This window comes from Thermobia domestica, chromosome 16, assembly GCF_964235325.1.
Source record: "Thermobia domestica chromosome 16, izTheDome1.hap1.1, whole genome shotgun sequence".
NCBI lineage: Eukaryota > Metazoa > Arthropoda > Insecta > Zygentoma > Lepismatidae > Thermobia > Thermobia domestica.
This window is the reverse complement of record NC_137469.1, coordinates 83,240,676-83,261,182: the sequence shown is the minus strand read 5'-3', so window position 1 is coordinate 83,261,182 and position 20,507 is coordinate 83,240,676. Positions and strand designations below refer to the sequence as shown.

General features: G+C 35.0%; 1 protein-coding gene across 2 annotated transcripts in view; it reads left to right on the top strand.

Moving 5' to 3' along the window:
- Nucleotides 1-149: 149 nt before the first annotated feature.
- The window catches only part of LOC145673200 (E3 ubiquitin-protein ligase TRAIP-like), a 39,527-nt gene continuing 19,169 nt past the window's right edge, over nucleotides 150-20,507 (top strand). For both annotated transcript variants that reach the window (XM_081742672.1, XM_081742671.1), the window contains exons 1-3: nucleotides 150-282; nucleotides 15,056-15,175; nucleotides 18,168-18,377. In XM_081742672.1, the coding sequence (XP_081598798.1) occupies nucleotides 15,063-15,175; nucleotides 18,168-18,377 (323 nt within the window). In that variant the 5' untranslated portion in view covers nucleotides 150-282; nucleotides 15,056-15,062. The remainder of the gene's footprint in view (nucleotides 283-15,055; nucleotides 15,176-18,167; nucleotides 18,378-20,507) is intronic.

The window sequence follows — 20,507 nt, the reverse complement described above, 5'->3', positions numbered from 1 at the left end:
TACTTGATTGTGTTTCGTAATTTTGCACGGAGATACAAATTTGCTTTTAGTAGCGATTTACATCAATCGGATGAAAAATTTGTAATGTAACTCAAGGTTTGTTTCATTTCAATTTGCAAACAGGAAATTTTGCATTCGTAGCACACATGACTAGCGAGCTGGTGCACCTACCCACTTGACCGGTAATTGTCTACGACAAGTTCATTATGATTCTGTCGTAGATAGTTCTAATGTTATTAATTTATGTGGTAAAACGGTTGTGCAAGTAAAAAATAATTCCAGGTAATTTTCTCCCAATGTATTTTATGTTTTTCCTTGATACGTACAATATATTACTTTCTACTCGTTTATGTAACTGCACAGTTGCTGCATATAATGTTTGTCTACACCGGATGAAGCACTGAACTGTCAAATTTATTAAGAGAATGTTAAGGGATTTTGGCGTTTTAGTAAGATAATGAATATCTTAGTTGAAGTTGGGTGAACACTGGGCTTGTGTATAGCCCGCTCCCCCCAGTTCTTTGTCACCGGAACTGGAAGAGTCACTACTACTACTTATATCGAGAACAGAACCCAACCAACCCCTGCGGGGCTTCTAACCCGTTCCTACTACTACTACTTATATTGCTACTAACTACCACTACTACTACTACTATTGCTACTAACTACTACTACTACTGATACTGCTACTACTACTACCGCTACTACTACTACTACTACTACTACTACTACTACTACTACTACTACTACTACTACTACTACTACTACTACTACTACTACTACTACTACTACTTATACTAAAACTTCCTTACCACAAGATTTACATCTTAAATCTTTATAACATGCGATTCCGATTCATTATGAACTAGTATGAATCGTTAGAATCACTATGATTCGTTAAAAATCACTGGGGGGAGCGGGCTATACTCAATCCGAACACTGTATCTATATTCTGCATATTATCCATATATAATTCTAAATTGTGCCATTAGAACAAGACAACGAAATAATGTCACAATTTGAGATAAATCCAATTGTTCTCCGTTCTAACAAAATATGCATTGCAATTAAGACTGAAACGAACAGCTTGTAAAATGTACGAAAAAATTAAAAAGAAGACTTCAATGTGACAATTTTATGCCGAAAATAGAAGCTAACAAACCTGTGCGGGGCTTATAAACCGTTCTTACTACTACTTCTACTACCATGGGTCCGTGCAGTAAAACTGCACGAAAAATATTTTTGGATGGCATTTAGAATCTCCCCCCAACTTGTTTAATGACTCCAGAACCGTGTACCTTGTTTTTGTCTAAACTGTGTCTAAGGTAGAAAAAGACAAGTCCTGTGGGACTTCGAATCTCCTTTCCCGCTCAGCTATATTTTGTGAAGTAAGGGCGAATGTTTAGCAGAAGGGGTCCAGGAATTGTTTCTAAAAGTTACAGTTTAGGTAATTTCTGTTTACATTAGGTTAGTTTAGGTTTGATTAGTTTACGTTACATTATGTTATGTGAGGGTCTAACATAATTTTCTAAAAAATGACAGTTTCGCCTAGGTTAGGTTAGAATGGGGGTAATTGTTTACAACAGCTACTTCTCATCTCCCGTGCACGTGGATACTTCTTACTCTTGTACTACCTACAGAAATGATTCTGTATCATTTACAAGTGGTAATAGAAGACAAACAAACCCAGATCATGTTGTGTTCACACTCCAACATGGCCACACTCATAGTTTAGACATACCACTCAAAATATTGTTGAAAAATTATAATTCTTTCACCAATTTCCATCTTGTCCTTCAAAAAGTTTGCGCTGAGAACATGGCTTTACCTACTTTGCATAGATAAAATTTAAGGGGACATGAGAAGTAATTGTTCAAAATTTTCAATTCTCTTACGTGCTGGGTGGCCACTAAAAGCATGGATGTTATCTAAACAAGTTAGGGCAGGACCAAGTTGTTGAGCCCGCACGTAGGTGCATCCGAAGGGAGCAGGCACGGGTAAATCGAATGCATGTTGCTCGACAGTTTTTTTTTTTTTTTTTTTTTTTTAACTCTGATTTTTGATGTCAATTACCTTACAATGTCGTTAGTTCGAAACAACCATTATTTATAATTTTAGTGACTTTAGATTTCGAATGACAGCCGTATTTGTTTTCGAAGATTCTCCATTTGATGCTGTTGTCAGGTGTTACCTAATCTGTAGTATCTTAGCCCCTAGTTGTTCTATCGATGTGGAACGAAAACCGAAATGGTCAGCAGATTGTAAGCTACAAGCATATGTATTAGCCATTATCGTCAATGAAATATAGCAGGATGAAAAGTAGGTTTGAAGAAATAGGCCATTGACGTTAAAAGTTCCGAGTTGAGGAGACGAGTTTTGCAAGAAGGCAAATGATCAGGAAGGTGAGCTTTTCTATACAAAAATTCAGGTTATGATCAGAACAGAAGTGACGATTGTTAGCAGGTTTGCCAGTACGTCAGGTAGAAAATGTTTATTCTAGTGTGTGGGAACGTGTTCAAACCTTTAGAGCAGGAAGAACAAGCTAGGCGTATGCAGAAATGAAATGTGACGAATGGCAAATATTTCATATATATATATATATAATATATATATATATATATATATATATATATATATATATATATATATATATATATATATATATATATATATGGGTGATTCCACGAAAAAGGGAAATTTTAACTTGGAAAATTTTTGTTCCGTTGATGGTCGCCTATTTCCATAAAAATATCACATGCACTTACTACTACTAAGTACATGTTAATTAGGTGTTCAGCAGAGCTGAATCGTTATTGGTGTAGTAAATAAAAAATAATAAACTTTTCAGCACCCACGGAGTTGAGATTAGTTAACACGGAGTTGAAAATTGCTGTGGAGTTGAGAAACGTGATACATCTGGATGATAAGTTTTGGTTTATAAATGATTAAGCTTATAATTTACATAAAAATTGAAATAATTTTCCAATAGTTTTTGTAAGTTAGAATTATTCTCCTTATGTTGAATAAAATTCTAACAAACTAGATGACACGTAATTTGTTATACAAAAATACTCCAGAAAATACTGCAAACATATGAAAATATATCTAATGAATTTTCCAAAATTGAGTATATATATATATATATATATATATATATATATATATATATATATATATATATATATATATGTGTGTGTGTGTGTGTGTGTGTGTGTGACGTAAATAAGAAAAAAAGAAATACACATACACTTATCGAATATTGAAAAATTATTGCGCTTTCAATATGTTGACTATCATATGGAGAGGACAAACTTTTCACATAACCTTACGAAACAGATGAAGTAGTCACTAAACCTGTCTATTGTCTACTTCATTTGTTTTCTGAGCTCATGTAAACCGTCTGTCTTCTCTGTGTGATCAAGTCAACACGTCGAAAGTGCAATACCAATGGTGTTAGAAATCACCTCCCAAAAGTTGTCGGTATTGTTTTGAAACGCCCTGTATAATGCACACTAAATGTCATTGTAAGGCACTCATCATTTCTGTTTTCTTTAGATAATTCGATGTTCTTTGTTAAATAGCCCTCATTTTCCACTCCAATGAAGGAAATGTCTTGAGGAAACAGGGAAGGGCTGTTCTAGTCTACACAGAATGACAACTGCCAACGCTTTTTAAACGTCAGGTTTAGTAGGCCAGGAGAAATTCCTCCCGATCCGCGTCATAAAATTGACTGTCCGTACTTTGCCCTCAAACTCTTCGACAATCCCTGAAAAGAAAACAATTAGCTGATCACAAGACTGAGACGTCAATTAGTTAAAAACAGATACCATCCATCTTGACTTGACTGAAGTTTTACCTCCGGCTACCTTACAGCCCCAAATCTGAACTTCCGCGAAACACTCCAGCCGGCATTTGAGTGTGAATGACACGTGGTCAGCGTGTCGGCTTCTACGACCGTTGCGATGGTCTGCGCGATCAGGTTTCAGTACATCTCTACTCAAATGAGTTTTTCAATAGCCTCACTGTGCGAAGTAAACACCATTAATTTTTGAGCTTCCACCGGGAAACAAATCCAAAACTACGCACGAAAGGCGAGCATACTAGTCACTAGACCATAAACGAGCTTTATTTCTATCAATATATTGAAAGAACAAATATTTGGAAGAGCATGAGCATAACAAACACTATAGGATTATCAACTCCGTGAACTTGTCTCAACACCGTGGATTCCTTAGTTTTCAGATGGACACGGAGTTGAGAACCATGGAGTTGAGAAAATCGAACATAATTTATCTTTACCGGCCCACTTTTTAACCAGTACATGTGAGTAATTGTGTACGAATTTTCTACGTTAAGGCGTAGGTTCCTCAAGGGAAAGAGGGTATATACCATACAAATACATTCAGTAATAAATACCATGGTGTTGAGTATCAATTAATATACGCACCTGCTTTCCACACACAAAAATATTTTTCCTATAGCTTTTAACACATGCACACAACTTTTTCTGTTCTTCAATCAAACATGTCTGCCTTGTCTTCTTGTGGGTGTTGCCAATGTGGACGACCATGCTATCTGTTGAGAGCAATGATAATTTTTTCTATTGCCATGGAGTTGAGACGAAATATAGGTGACAGAAACGAAGCATAGTCAAGCTTTCGAAAATAATCGTTATAAAGGTTTACTTTCCACAAAACCGAAACATTGAAGTGTTCTCTTCCATTTAATTACCATTAAATGATGTTTGATTTGCGACTTCAGTTGTAATTTATTGATTAAAATCAGTCAACTGTACTCTGTGACAGCCCACGGTGTTGAGAAATTGGGTAATAATTAATTTTTTACGTATGTTCCGTGTTATATTTGCAAACTGTTATACATGGCATACCTACTTTGTGACGGTTACTACAGAACAAAATAAAAATGAGGTGATTCTTTCTAGTAGTAGTTTGAAGAAATGCCCGTGACAGAAAATTTCCCTTTTTCGTGGAATCACCCATATATATATATATATATATATATTCTGCACACTAGCATGATTTTACATTAGTTCCACAGAACATCCACTTAGTTTTTCTTTTTCAATTTCGTCATAATGATCTTTAGATGTGTCAAATTATGCGTAAATATTTGAAAGAAGAATAAACAAAACAACTGCAACGGTAGTTTTCTTTGTACCAAGTATTAACGAAGCAGTGTCACTTTATGCTTTGAACGATATCAGTGATTATAAGAAATAAACATTATTTTATATCTGGGATTATGCTTTGTTGACATATCTACAACTTATTTAAGATTATTCCTTATATTTAATTTACGTAGAAGCGGATCTGCAGTTTTCTCAACTCTATGTCATGACATTTGCCAAAATGCTGTGTGACTCCGGTGGAACTTGATTCACATACATCTACTATAGAAACAGAGATAATCTCTGCACCACTTTGACATGCAATTCTTAGACAATATACGAATTATTACGTTGAAAGGGATTCTTCAAGATGTAACTGAAAAATAACTATCACACAGAAGGACTGGTGATGTGATTTGCACTCGACCTTTCATTTTGTCCCAGATTAAATGGAATCGGGGAAGGGGGGCTCAGTGGTAGAGCGTTCACTTCCGGTTCCTGGTTCGATCCCAGCTCGCGCCGTGTGAACCTTGTGGTGGGCAAACAGCGTGCTCGTGGATTTCCTCGGGGTTCTCCCGTTTCCTCCCACTTTCTTCATTTCACTCATTTCTCATAATCACCGTCTCCTTTAGCCTAACCGACATAACCGTGGAACAAAGATTTAATTTCATTTAAATGGAATCGGTTTGAATTACAACCGAATTCCTGAGCCCTGAGATGGCAGATAAAGAAAAGTTTCCTTCTTCCCAAATATATCAACCTGAAGTGTGAACTGCAACTGCAACACACACACACACACACAAAAAAAAAAAAAAAAAAAAAAAACGTGAGAGTTTCAACCTTATGGATATTATTATTATTATTATTATTATTATTATTATTATTATTATTATTATTATTATTATTATTATAGAGCTTCTGTAGCATTGGTTGCTGGGCAGTTAAGATCGTGCGGCACAAATACTTCTGGCAAATATATAGTAAATAATATGGGAACGTTTCCGCTGTAATGGACTTTATATGGTACTATGACGCAGATATGTTTTTCAACATTGGTGGGACGGGCAAGGGCGTTCGCATAATCAAATTTTAAAAAAAGTGGTGGTTAAGATATTTATAAAGTTGAAAAACAATGTTGCGGAGGATCAGAGGAGCAGGGCTGTCTTGAATTTGCATTTCATTTTGAGAAATATGTGGAATAAAAAAGAAATGTTTAGTGTTTTAGCTCTTAAATAACATACAAATGCATATGTCTTTTTTCTGGTATATATTTCACAAACGAAAGAGAAAGCACCCTCCTCCCCCAGTACTACGCTAAGTACAAGTTCTCGAAAAATATTAGTGCATGAATATGAGGTTTACAATTTTCACATTTCAAGGAATAAAGTTAGCAAAGCTCCCTGAAACAAAACCGTAATTACCCCACTGTCCTACTAAGGCAATCTCTGATGAATTCTAGAGCACCCTTTTGCCAAATTCTAGGAAGGATGGTCATGTACTGACAACCGTTCATTGACCGTGGGGTAGGCCCGGTAGGCTTTTGAACATTAACCTTAATGCATTCACTTTGACATTTTGGTGTCTTTGTAGTTATCGAGCGGTGGTGTGCCAAGTGTTTTTATCTACATTGTTTTTACATTAGTTTGCGGTGGTGTTTAACATTTTGTTTTGTAGTTTTGTTGTGTTGTGTTTAGTTGTTATTCTTGATTTTCAATTTGCGAATAAATCGCAATGGCTTCAAATTCTCCTGTGCTACAAACAGAAGCGGAAACAAGGTAAACCTCTCACTACAGGATAGAAAAGAATGTTGTTAAATGTGTATACATTCGTAATCAGGGGGAAAAGGGGGGCATGGAAACTGTTAGAGAGACTTTGAGAAAAACATCTGAAGCAACTCTCATTTCTCCCTCCACTATTATGAACGTGAAGCGGGAATTTTTGAGTAATAATAGTCAAGTGTCTACTCCTAGGAAGAAAAGACCGAATGATAGGAAAGCAGGGTGGAAAAAAATCATGATTTTTTAAAAAAAAAATCATTTTTGTTGATTTTTTTGATTTAAATCGATTTTTTTTATTTAAATCAAACTTTTCTGCTCGTATAATACGAGTCGCGAACTGAAGAAAAAGCATTAGGAATTAGTATTAAATGCTAATTATGCAATTTAAGTTAAAGTATTGGGGTTGAATTTTGAATTATCCCGAATAGTTAACCTATATCAATCCCAAAAAATGTTTCTTAACCCTTTTAAATTATGGCTCTCTTTAAAGGTAAATTATAGACTTTCAGTCAAGCAGCTACAACATCATCCCTATTTATCCTAGGATCATGATACATACATCACTAGAGTAGAACAGCTTTTGAAACGGTAACATTCACATTTCCCTATCATATCCCTGAAGCGGGAAATTTTGAGAGTAATAGGCATTTTTTAAAACTTTTTTTTGTTTTTAAATTTTGGATTCTTCTGTGTTAACGCACAGATCTCAAAATCAACTGGGAAATACTAAGGGGTGTACTAAATGTGTGTCAAAATTTGAAGCTTCTATCTTGAGTAGTAAGGGTGAGGGAACTATTTAACAATGAGCTAAGAACATTCCCACAATGCCTCAGATGATCCGGATGTAATATAACAATTTCCTCAGACATCCCTATTTATCCTAGGATTAGGGTTGGCAGAAACCATGATTTTTTTTTTCAAAAAAAAAAAAAAACGTTTTTTTTTTTTTGTTTAAACCCAGTTTTTTTGGTTTAAATAATTTGCTCTACGTACTTATACCACATATGGCCAGAAACAAGTTTTTTTTTTCGCCTTTTCATTATTATGCAACAACCGGGTTATGCTAGAAGGGGTCACATAAGCCCAAAGTGGAATCCAAACTGCTTCTCGGCTTACATCCAAGAGAAATTATCCTCCGTTTGAACTCGGAACCGGGACTAATTGGCCTGAAATGCGATACGTCTGCCGACTCACTCGCGAAGGACTCCTGATAAAAAATACGTTGTTGTACTAATCTTTACATACTTGTTAATATAATTGTCAAGAGTCATTTCAGAAGGAAAAAAGATACTCAGTTGCACAAGTGAAACTATTATACAGAATTACATATGGACAATTTCAAAGTACTGCAGAGTACAGAAGAACTAATTTAGTCCAAGTTAGTTCACTACGACTTTTATTAGTCCAAATTAATGAAATACAACGACTTAATTAGTGAATAAAGACACGAATTATTTGAGTCCACTTTGGCTCTGACCCATTTATACATAAATAGTTACAAAAGTTGCTTCTGATTTCAATAAATGCCTCTTGTGGGGTTTCTATACCCCCCCCAAGTACGGCATTTCAATGTATTTTATCAATAGTAAACATTATTAAAACGAAACAATACTTAGAATTTTTTTGAGTGCAATTTCATAACAATAATAATAAACTATAAAAAATTACAAAAAAAAAACATTCATAAACTTCTATATTAAAAAAAAAAGTTGCTTTTGTAGTATAATTTCTCAGTAATGAATGGGGAATTTAGGTCTGAGTATAATACGAATAATAAACGGGAGTGAAACGTGATAAAACACAAATGTATGTTCATCAAGCTTTTACGAATATTTTTCGTTTTTTGGTTTAAACCAGGATCTAAACTACCTTGGTTTAAACCAGCCAACCTTGCCTAGGATCATGATTTGTACATTATTCTCTTCACAATAAAACAAATTTTCAAACGGTACCCTTCAAATGTCTCCGGCATGTATCTGGGGCGGGTTAATCACGAAAAAAGGAATTTTTTGTTAAAAAATATCTTTTTTTAAATTTTTACTCAGTGACCCCCCCCCCCCTCTTTTAAGGCAGAGATCTGAAAAATATTGAGGAGTACACTGAGTAAATGTGCAAAATTTCAATCCTGTAGGTGCAAAAGTAAGTCCGCAAAAAATAATATTCCCCAAATACCCTAGATTTCCGTATAAAACAGGATCTCAGGTAACAGTTTCCTGAGACATCTCTATTTATCCTAGGAGCATAGTACGTACATCATTTTCTTCAGAATAGAACAACCTTTCAAACGGTACCGAGGCGGGAAAATCACGAAAAAAGCTATTTCTGTTAAAAATATCCTTTTTTAAAACATTTTTGCCCCTCTGGACCCCGCTGTTCCCACGCCGAGATATGAAAACATCTGAAAATTATTAAGGGGTGCACTGAACGAGTGTGCAAAATTTGTCTTCTGAATGCAAAATGTAACCCGATAACAAAAAAATACCTTGTTAAATTTATGACTTCATCACACACTATGCCTCAACGCAGAAAGGCGTGAAAGCATATGTAACGTGTTTTAAAATGCCTCCTGTCTTGAAGAAAATGATGTAAAAAGCCTTATTGGTACTTTTTTAATCGAATAATGAAGATACTACCCTATTACCTAAAAATATGTGATATAATTTAAAAGGTCAAGCATTAAGGAAAAAGTACAGCAATGTTTATCAAAATAACACTTTTTTTCACAAAAGTTACTGATATTTGGCAGGGGCCTATTTTTAAAAACTCAGAACTAGCTTGCGGCATGAAATACATAAATTTCGCCTAAAGTTATAAAATTAAAAAAAAAAAAAAAAAATGGAGAGGGGATAGGACCCCTCTAAATACACCCTATTATCTGGAAACAAACAAACAGACACGCACAAAAAGAATTTTCGTCTTAAATGTCGACGGAATAGTTAACGATTTTAAAACCCAAACCCAATGTTACGAAAAGAAGAAAGCAGAATTGCTCCGTTACCTGTTCAAAACGGGATTTTCCCTAATCATCCTCTGCATGACACTTGTTTTCATACATTACTGTACATTTGAGTCTCGTTGTATTATGATTATTAACTTCCATAATCGAAATAACTGAACAGAAACTGGATTTTACTTATTTTCACTTTAAATTAATTTATTTCGGAATTCTATTTAAATCAACGATTTTTATTTAAAAATCAAGTGATTTAAATCAATCCACCCTGTAGGAAAGTGACTCGGCTACAAAAATATGATAGCTTTACACAAGCAGCAATACGGCGCAAAATTCATAACATGTATAGAAAAAACGAACTCCCTACTTTAGCGAAAATTCAGCGCGTTATAAATGCAGATAGCGACCTATCGAAGTTTTCTATTTCTACTCTTCGAAAATTCATCATTGATATGGGGTTCAAATTTATAAAACGTGGCCGCAAATCGTTGTTGATTGATAAGAGAAGACATAATAGCATGGAGGCATAGGTATCTGAGACAAATAAGAAATTATAGAGCTGACGGCAGAACCATTGTTTATACAGATGAATCGTGGGCAAATGCCGGAATAACCAAATCAAAAGCTTGGAAAGACACATCAATTAAAACGGCAGAACAAGCGTGGAAGGAGGAGCTAACTCCAGGTCTCAAACCGACGTCGGGGAAGGAAGGAAGGGTCATCATAATGCATGCAATGTCCAAAAATGGCCTAATTTCTGGCGCTGCCAAATATTTCCACGGCAAAAAATCATGTCACTACCACGGCGAATTGGATGCTGCTGCGTACGAAAAGTACTTCAAAGAAACCTTATTGCCTAATTTGCCCCCCAATTCTGTTATTGTAATTTATAATGCACCAACGCATTCCGTAAAAGTTGAAAAAAAGTTCCTACAAAATCATGTTCAAAAAAAGTAATCGTCCAGTGGTTAGAAAGTAGAGGAATTGCGTGTGATCTGATCTGGAACAAATTTGAAGTAATTAAAAAAATGTGTAAGACATTGCAAAACATAGAGGTACCGTATAAAATTGACATTTTAGCAAAGGAAACTGGTCACGAAGTGCTACGGCTGCCCCCTTATCATTGCGAACTTTCCGCCATAGAGATGGTTTGGAGCAAAATTAAAGGATACGTAGCAGGGGAAAATCAAAATCATACTAAGTGTTATAGAGACATTACTTAGGGAGAGCATGGAAAGGATTACAGCTGAAGACTGCAGAAATTACGTAAAACACTAAAAAATGTGGGAAGCAGACATAATACACAAGATATTAATAAATCTTGAGAGAGACACGTCAACTAGTTCTGAAGAGGAGGAGGATTGTGATATTTGGGAGGGAGCAATTGATAATGCAGTTGACGAAGGGATGGAAGACGAAGAGGACCTCGGAGTTTGTATTCTACAAGATTGACCTTACATGGTAAGTTTTTCGACGAATTTATTTCTCTCATTTCATTTCCATGAATTTGCTTTACTTTCTCACAATATGCAATTAAATTATGAAATTCATAGTTCACGTTAGATAACTTACTACGAAACTAATGTTACAGTGTGAACATAATTAATATTATTTGACCTTATATTTTTTTTAAAAAAAATTTAGTATCTGAAAACAAAACAATGAAACTATTTTCTTCTTTTCCTTCTTTCTTTGCTGCCTGTTCAGTGCGCGACATTGGAACTCCTTGGTCTGAAGCAGATGACACCATTCGCTCGCGTTAAGCAGCGGCAACGCTGCACTTCGCTTCCCCTCACTTCCGCTTTGTTCCGATCTAAAGGTAAATTTTAGAATAGATGAGGTCTGATGTATCTCTAGTGAGGGACCTGATAAAAATATACAATTCCTCCCCATAACAGGTCTGTATGATATTATCCAACCAAAAACTAGGGGTTTCAGATATCAAAAGTACCTTTATTGTTAACACAAGGTTATACCTACATATTAGCATAAGCAAAAATACAGATAACCGGGAGTTTACTTATAGACATAAATCAGTAGCCAGAGGATGAATAACTCACAGAGTGGTGAGGAGTTACAGTATGACACCGAACAGTCGCTGTTGTAAGCTCATTAGGTGTAAGCTTCCTTAAGATGTTCTTGAAAGGCACACCCATGTCTTGTCATTTCTTGAAAGTCTGAATGAAGTTCATGGTCCTGGTGATTCTCAGAAATGAACTTTTACGTCGTCATGTTCGATGGTGATATCTTCAATTCCAATATACAAGTTTTCGTTGTAAATACATGCAACTGTGTCATCTGTTTGGAGACATTGCAGGGATGTTTTTCTCACAGCTACTTCCTAAAAGTCAGTAGAAATTGAAGTGCAAAAGCATCTAACTTTTGCGTCACTGAGATATACATATTTATGATAGGACCTCCTTATCCAGAAAAGCTCACCTTCTTGATCATTTGCCTGCTTACAAAATTCATCTGTTCAACTCGGAACTTTTAGTGCCATTGACCTAGCTGTTTTCCAAACCTTCTTTTCACCATGACTTCATGGACAATAATGGCTAATACACAGTCTTGTAGCTTACAATTTGTTGACCATTTTGGTTTTTGTTTCGCACCGATAGAACAACTAGGGTCTAAGATACTTCAGATTCGGTAATCCCTTACAACACCACCAGAATGGAGCATCTTCGAAAACAAGTATGGCTGCCACTCGAAACCAAAATTCACTAAACTTAAAATAATGACTATTTTGAACTAACAACATTTTAAGCTAAACTGCACATCAAATATCAGATTAAAAAAAAAAAAAAAAAAAAAAAAAATCCTTTCCTGGACCAGTTAATATGAATTTACCCGTGCGTCAGCGACGATGAGTATATACATAAGTCAGGGTAGAAAACACGTCTGTTTTCGGAGTGGTACGAGTTCATTATCACTTGTCATGGTTTCACACTAGCTCCTGGAGTTTCGATGAAACGGATTAAATCAATAATCAGCTACTATGCCCTAAAGTTTATTAGTCTTCTTTTGCTTGTGGAAATAAGTTCACAATGCATACTTGGGAAGTTTTATTGTGATACTTTCTCTTACTTTCTTTTTCTACTTCCTTCTCTTTCCCTTCTCAGAGATTGTTTCTTATCACCAAGTTTCTACAGAAGTTGGCAGGCATTGACCCCGGATCAAATCTGAGTTAATCCTCCCAGTCCGCTAAGTACAAAACAGTAAAGGGATGTTTTTGTTTACTTTTAATTTGTCCGTCCCGTTCTTCTCTTGCATAAATGTATTACGGTTTCTAAAAACAGCCTGATTCATTCATTTTTTTCACTCCTGTCTGTACTCCCTTGGGCGTTGGTTACTAACTTCCACTCACTGCCACTTGTCTCTTGCTTTAATGTACTAAGGGGCACATTAGAATCGCCCTGTACATTGTTCTGAACAGGAGGTGTTGAGCTGTTTATCACTTCAGCAAATGTTTTCGTCTTATTGTTAGTTGGTAATAGTTCATTCAACTTAATTAATAGAATTAACACATAACATAGTTTGTTTTTCACCTTATAACATTAGAGCAATTCTGTCCATTATTACTTGAGAAAGAACCTGATTTGTCTTCTGTCTTCATTTTCACTTAACTGAGCATCAGAATTCGTGGTCTCCAATAATAATAATGATAATAATAATAAGAAGAAGAACGTTGCTTTTCAGTTTCATGTTTATCATTTTTCTTTTTAATGTGTGACTTAAATTTAGTACTTTTCACTAAATCCGGTATTGCTTGAATTATGTTTTTTACTACTCTAGTGCTTGAATTCTGCTTTACTTAAGCTTTGACTTTAACGCCACACTAATCTGAATTTCACCAACATTCCTCAAACACCCAAAATTTGAGATATTGACGGTACTATGCAGCTACCTCGTATCTCCTAAAAAACACAACTTTACGCTAGGAGAAGAAACAGTTTGAAAAAGTTGGAAATTAGTTAAAAGTCGCTGACTTTCAACTAATCTGCAACTTTTCCAAACTTTTTGTTCTTCTGTTAAAGTTGTGTTTTGTTTTTAAGGTACGAGGTAGTTGCAAAGTACCGTCGAATATACTCCCACTGTGTTCCGTTATATTATGAACATATTGAGACTTGGAAGTTAAATAAATAAATAAATAAATATATATATTATAAATATTTATTTATATATATTTATTTATAATATATATTTATTTATAATATATATATATAAAATAATTATTACCCAGATTTCTCAACACCGTGGGCTGTCACAGAGTACAGTTGACTGATTTTAATCAATAAATTACAACTGAAGTCGCAAATCAAACATCATTTAATGGTAATTAAATGGAAGAGAACACTTCAATGTTTCGATTTTATGGAAAGTAAACCTTTATAACGATTATTTTCGAAAGCTTGACTATGCTTCGTTTCTGTCACCTCTATTTTGTCTCAACTCCATGGCATGAGAAAAAATTGTCGTTGCTCTCAACAGATAGCATGGTCGTCCACATTGGCAACACGCACAAGAAGACAAGGCAGACATGTTTGACTGAAGAACAGAAAAAGTTGTGCGCATGTGTTAAAAGCTATAGGAAAAATATTTTTGTGTGTGGAAAGCAGGTCAGTATATTAATTGTTACTCAGCGCCATGGTATTTATTACTGAATGTATTTGTATGGTATATACCTTCCTTACCTTGAGAAACCTACGCCTTAACGTAGAAAATTCGTACACAATTACTCACATGAACTGGTTAAAAAGAGTTATATATTTACTCAATCCAAATTACTTCTTTCCGCTTCTAATCTATAAAATATTAATTCATGAGATCGGGCTGAGTGGGTTTGATATCACATCACACTTGTTCTTTGTGACCATTATCGAGTTGGGACCACTAATTCTCGTGACGTGGAATGACCCAGGGTTGACTTTATGCATATTTGCGATATAATATATATACGTATATTCGCAACGAAAATTTTATTTCTGCAGAGCATTTAAGAGTGTATATCAAAATTTTTCATCTACGTCAGGCGTACGTGCCAAAACTAGGATATTATCTTTTGAATATGGAAATATAGATTGCGGTTCGGAAAAACTTCGTTTCATGTACATGCAAATAAATTGTATGTAGCGTTTGATTACTACTTGTTAAGATTGTATATACACATGGTGAACATTACATTTTTCTTTGCAGTGCCAAAATGCGAGTGCGTTGTGTTATTTGTAGCGACCTCTTCGTGGATTCTGAGAATATGTCTGCAACAACTTGCGGACATGTCTTTCACTATTCATGCATAAGGGAGTGGATTGAAAGGTGAAGTATAAATTAGTAATTTAGTCACAGTAATTGTAATTATGCTTCTAAATGCCACGACAATTTTGAAATTAGGGATGTACCGATACCCGATACTTTTGGATACATTTCTTATATATTGTCAGGAATTTTCAGAATAATGAAATGATCAACCTTATATTAGATATAAGGCCAAAATTCGACATACAAAGACAAAAGGCAAAATTTCATATTAGTTTAAAAAAAAACCTCTAAATTTAATCCAGCTCACATCAAATGAACTAAAAAGCAGCAAATACTTATATAGTGTAAACTTAATTCTAAAAGTCAGTGATTGAAAGTTAGTACTTTGATAGTTACATTGTATTTAGTAGTCTCTATTACATACATATAATGCAAACGAATACTACGTTACCAATTCTTATGTACAAAATTATGCGTGCTGAACCAAGTGTTGCTGTGCATACCATAAAAAAAAGTAAGAGGGTTATTAAGCGAAATCGAAAACGATAAAACTATTTAACTGTAGAACTAATTGTTTTTAACCAGTAAGTAGGAGAAAATAATGACAAAGTGAGCGTCTTGTGGCTCTCTTCCATAGCATTTTCTTCTGAGTCGAAACCTCTGTCTCGTTTGGGATTCAAATTACGGATCTGCCATCCTGACCATGGGCGCCCGAAGGAGAAGGGCAAGTCTCATTTACCGATACCGATACTCCCAAAAGTGGCTGATATCACCGATACCGATATATCTGTACATCCATATTTGAAATCAATCAAAACTATTTCCGTAATTACAAAGCACTAAGTTATGTGTTTTGTGATTACGTTTTATGTATAAAAGGAAATGTCATATAAAATACCTGATTCACGCTTCATAAGCAAGTAGGAAAAAAACCCACCATATGAATATGAATTTACGAGATGTTCACAGTTCTTTGTCTCTTTATTAAGCCAGTAGACCACTGACACTGAGTATCTTACATAATTATTTTTCGTAGTCTTTGCCAAGACCTTGAACATTGTCTTGATATCTGCAGGGTAACTAAAGAAGCTCATACCAAAATATATTGACCAGTTAAGGAACTTGGAACTTCTATAAATATATTAATTCTATTTATTAGGACTGAAACTGACGGATTTTTAATGAAATTATTTAAAGTGAATATGAAATGAATTAGTCATACGAAGGAAAGAAATATTCTTACGTTTTGTTAGTGTCTACAAGTCTTTTACGATGTTAGTGTTAGATTGTCACTCCTTTCACAAAGAAATCCCCGTAACAACAATTTATACATAAAACAACCATTTTAACAAAACATCTCTTTTTCAATTAAAAACCCTTGTCCTAGAAGTGCAAAATGTACTTATGAAGTGATTCAATCTTAAATGTGAATAACTTTCCTGGTGAGTAAGGTCACAGCTTAAATGGCCGAAACTGTCCAATAAAAGTTTTAGAGCAATCAATAGAATTAGTGTTTCCACTAATCATTTGTAATAATTTAGTTCCCCTTAATATAGAGATATGGAGGGATATTTGTACAAGGCAGAACAATCTGAGCTCTGAACTGGTTGGAACTCGAACTCATTATCTCCTGCTCAACTCCCTCATGGCTATGTGGTTACCTTATAAACCTTGGGCGCGGGAGAGCCGAGTTCGATTCCCAGTTGGAGCTTATGTGGCTCTTATGTTATGTTGAGTTATAGGCCCACATTTCGTATAGCAAGAGGTGATGTTAAAGTTCAGTTCACTCAGTTCTAGTGGATGTTGTCTTCCTTGTTGGTCTATGGCTAGTACTGAAGATTTAAAGCACGAGGTTTCGGTTTCAATTCACGGTGAGAGAGCGTCGAATGAAATGAACTGTAGGTCTTATCCTATTTAATGAAACAACAGTATGCATATCAAACAATACTAATAAAAATTAGCTGATACCTAAACGCCCAATTTCTAAACAGTGAGTTCAGATGTAAGTTCACCAATTACAGTCTGTCTAGTTCAACTGTGCCCTTGCTGGCGCTGCTATCGATATGTGATTTCCCGTACCTCCCTCGAACGAGGAGGGACAGATTGCTGCGGTTGAGATTTTTCAATTGTTGGATGCGGAAGCGTTGCCACAACGAATTATTTCATGGACTTCGCTGTGCTTCGTCATGTTAGTCACTTTAAGTAGCCTACGATCTTCACTCGTCTAGACCAAACGACTGAATGACAAACTGACAACACAGCTGAGGTCATTCACTTCTTTTCTCTAAGCAAAGAGAGGGTTTCGTCCGCCAGAGCCTGGCGGAGGTGGGACCGAAGTTTAGTTCATATATTTTCCGAGGGCACAGGTGGGATAGAGTGGCTCTAGTTGCACACTAGAGCGATCTTGCAAGGATTTGGAAGGCTGCGTTGCAAATTGGAGCTCTGATGCTTGAGTGTGTGTTTAATTTTCATTAATTTGTTCCTTTGTTGAAGTTTAGCGTCTCTCTTTCCAGCACCAAGGCTATATGAGACGTGAATCTAGGTTTTCAGGTGGAATTCAAACCTGGATGATGTGCGCCTAAGGTTCACGCTCTAGCTTAGCGGGGAGGGCAGTTTTCGTAACTATTACTTGTCCTATATATCCTCACTACTGGTGTGGACGTAGATACAACCGAGTGAAAGCTGTACTAAACAAGCAGCGTACAGACATGCCGTGAATACAAATTGTGTCCGATTGTATGATGTGAGAGATGTCGGGAGCCTGCGCGCGCACTCATTTTCAAGGATACGCCAAATTTGAAACGATATTCACGAACTGGTTTTGCTTTAAAAAAAAAAAAAAAAAAAAAAAAAAAAAAAAAAAAAAAAGCACTTGTATATTGGACAATTTTGATTCAGAGAACGTGAATATGATTCATTTGCACGAATTTAATATCAAGGTTGCAGAGGAGACGGATGCAGGAATTATTCTCGATAACAAGTGGAGACATTTGCTAGTTTAAACCAAACGAAATTGAAAAATTTTTACGTATGTATGATGTTCTTACAGGTCAAAATCATGTCCGCAATGTAGGTGCTCAGTTACCATGGACACAATTCACAGAATCTACTTGCAATGCCTTGGAACTGCAAGTGAAAAAGAAAGCTGTCTGGAGGACGTGCTGGAAAATTTGAAGATTCAGGTTCAGATACTGGAGACTGATATAAAGCGAGTAGAATCTGTCAATGGAAAGTTAACGTCACTTAATGAAGAATTGAGGTTCGTATTAACTTTTTGTTTTAAAAAAGAAAAGCAGAATTCTGTTTCTTTTGTTTAACTTTAAGGACATTCATTAACATACGCTATAAATTGTAGGTTTAATTTGAAATTAGAAAACTAGATGGTATATTAACATACAATAGATATGTTTCGTTTTGTAATCATTTCGAAGTAAAATAAGAAGAAAGAACAGAAGAAACTTTCTCGCGCCGTGTGGACTTTTTGGTGGACAAACGCCGTGCTCGTGGGTTTTCTCGGAGTTCTTTCGTTTCCTCCCACTTTCTTCATTCCACCATTTCTTTCATTTCTCATCATCGGCTCCTTTAGCCTAACCGGCATACGCGTGGGACGTAAAACTTGAAGATTTCATTTCATTTTTTAGATAAGAAATATTTTATAGTGATATAGAAATTATTGATAAATAGTTTTTCCGAAAGTCGCATAACGTTCTTATGTCACATAAAGTAAAATATTCACTGGAATGTGTACAGAGTGTGAGCTTTATAACTTGTGACTGCAAAATATTTGGAGAAATAATCATCGGACAAAAACAAATGTTTGAAATAAAAGGTTATTATTTTGAAGGGGGGAATTCACCTGTGATAATATTAGCCCTCGCCTCGCCTCCCTGGGGTGTGGGGTAAGTTGAGACTTGGAAAACTCTGAAATTAAATCGGGACCCCCATTTTTTAAAATTAGAATTCTACGGGGGAAAAGTAAATCAATTCTATTCAAAACATATATATATATATCGATTCGTGATAGATGCGTTGTAATCAGTAAAAGCAACTTTCAATAATGTACTAAAACTATTTTGTGTTGTTCGCGCAACATTGAATTTGTTGTATTCTGTTCAGTCAGTCCTGTCCTTCCATTGTCTGGATTTCCGGGGAGAAACTGAAATAAGTAGCCCAGTTGTTAGGTCGCCATATGAAATCATATCACAAAATTGTACATCTAACATGGAACAAAGGAAATCAATAGGTTAAGACATAACGTCTTTTAATAAATTTTGGTAAGTAAATAGCATTTGACAATAGCATCACAACATTCATCAATGTTTGTAGTACTTGCAACATTAGATGATAACGTCACAGTGGCATACATAATAGTGAACAATCACATTAATAGCCTGATAAGAAAATGGAGATGTTTATGGGTTATAATAACAATATTGAGAATTCATAGTACATATTGCTATTTGTAATTCTTATTTACTCTACGAACGCATTTTATTCACTCGTTTCTTCATTTAGTTCCTGGCGATAGATTCGATCAATCGTGCGATTATTTATACATATGCATTACTATTACATATTAATATTATCATTATTATTATTATTTACGTAGTTTCTTTTCCTTATTCTTTCAATTAATAATTCATTTACCATATTCATCATTACTACTTATTTTTATACTTTATAACTTTCGACATATTTATATATTTTTTTTCTCTGTTTTACATAACGCTTACGCATGCTTACATCGTTGCAGCACGAGATTACTGATTATATACTGAATATATATTTTGCAAATTACCAGATAGAATTAGCCAGGGACCCTAAGATGACAAAACAGAGGAAATCACATGTAGTGCGTCTACAGATGAAACCACAAATATTGCATACTATAATTGCTGCTATTTTACCCATTATATACACACATGATGCCACATAGATTATAATACGTACTTCAATAAAGTATGCCATAAACTACTTCAGTTCGTTATGATACTAATTTCTTTGTATATGAATCAATTACCAAAACGTTGATTGTAACAGAAAATGCCAAATTGAACTTATACTGAGAATTTTGTTGATAGGTAACTGCTTAATTATAGATCTTTCATTTTGAGTGGCTAATGTATTATGAGGGGAAAAGGTTTCCACCCTCCGAACCTGCTCTTCTAGTGATTTTGCATTTTAACCAATCTTCTTTTCAAAATCTAAATTGAAATATATATATATATATAGGAAAGTAATAATACCTTAAGTTGATTCTTTTCCTAATATTAAAGAATTGTGTTTGCAATCGACGATTTTTTACAGATTTCACACTAATTAAAATATGCAGATTCTTTTTCCATACGTTAGTTTTGGTACATCTATACATTCGTTTGTTTATTTTATA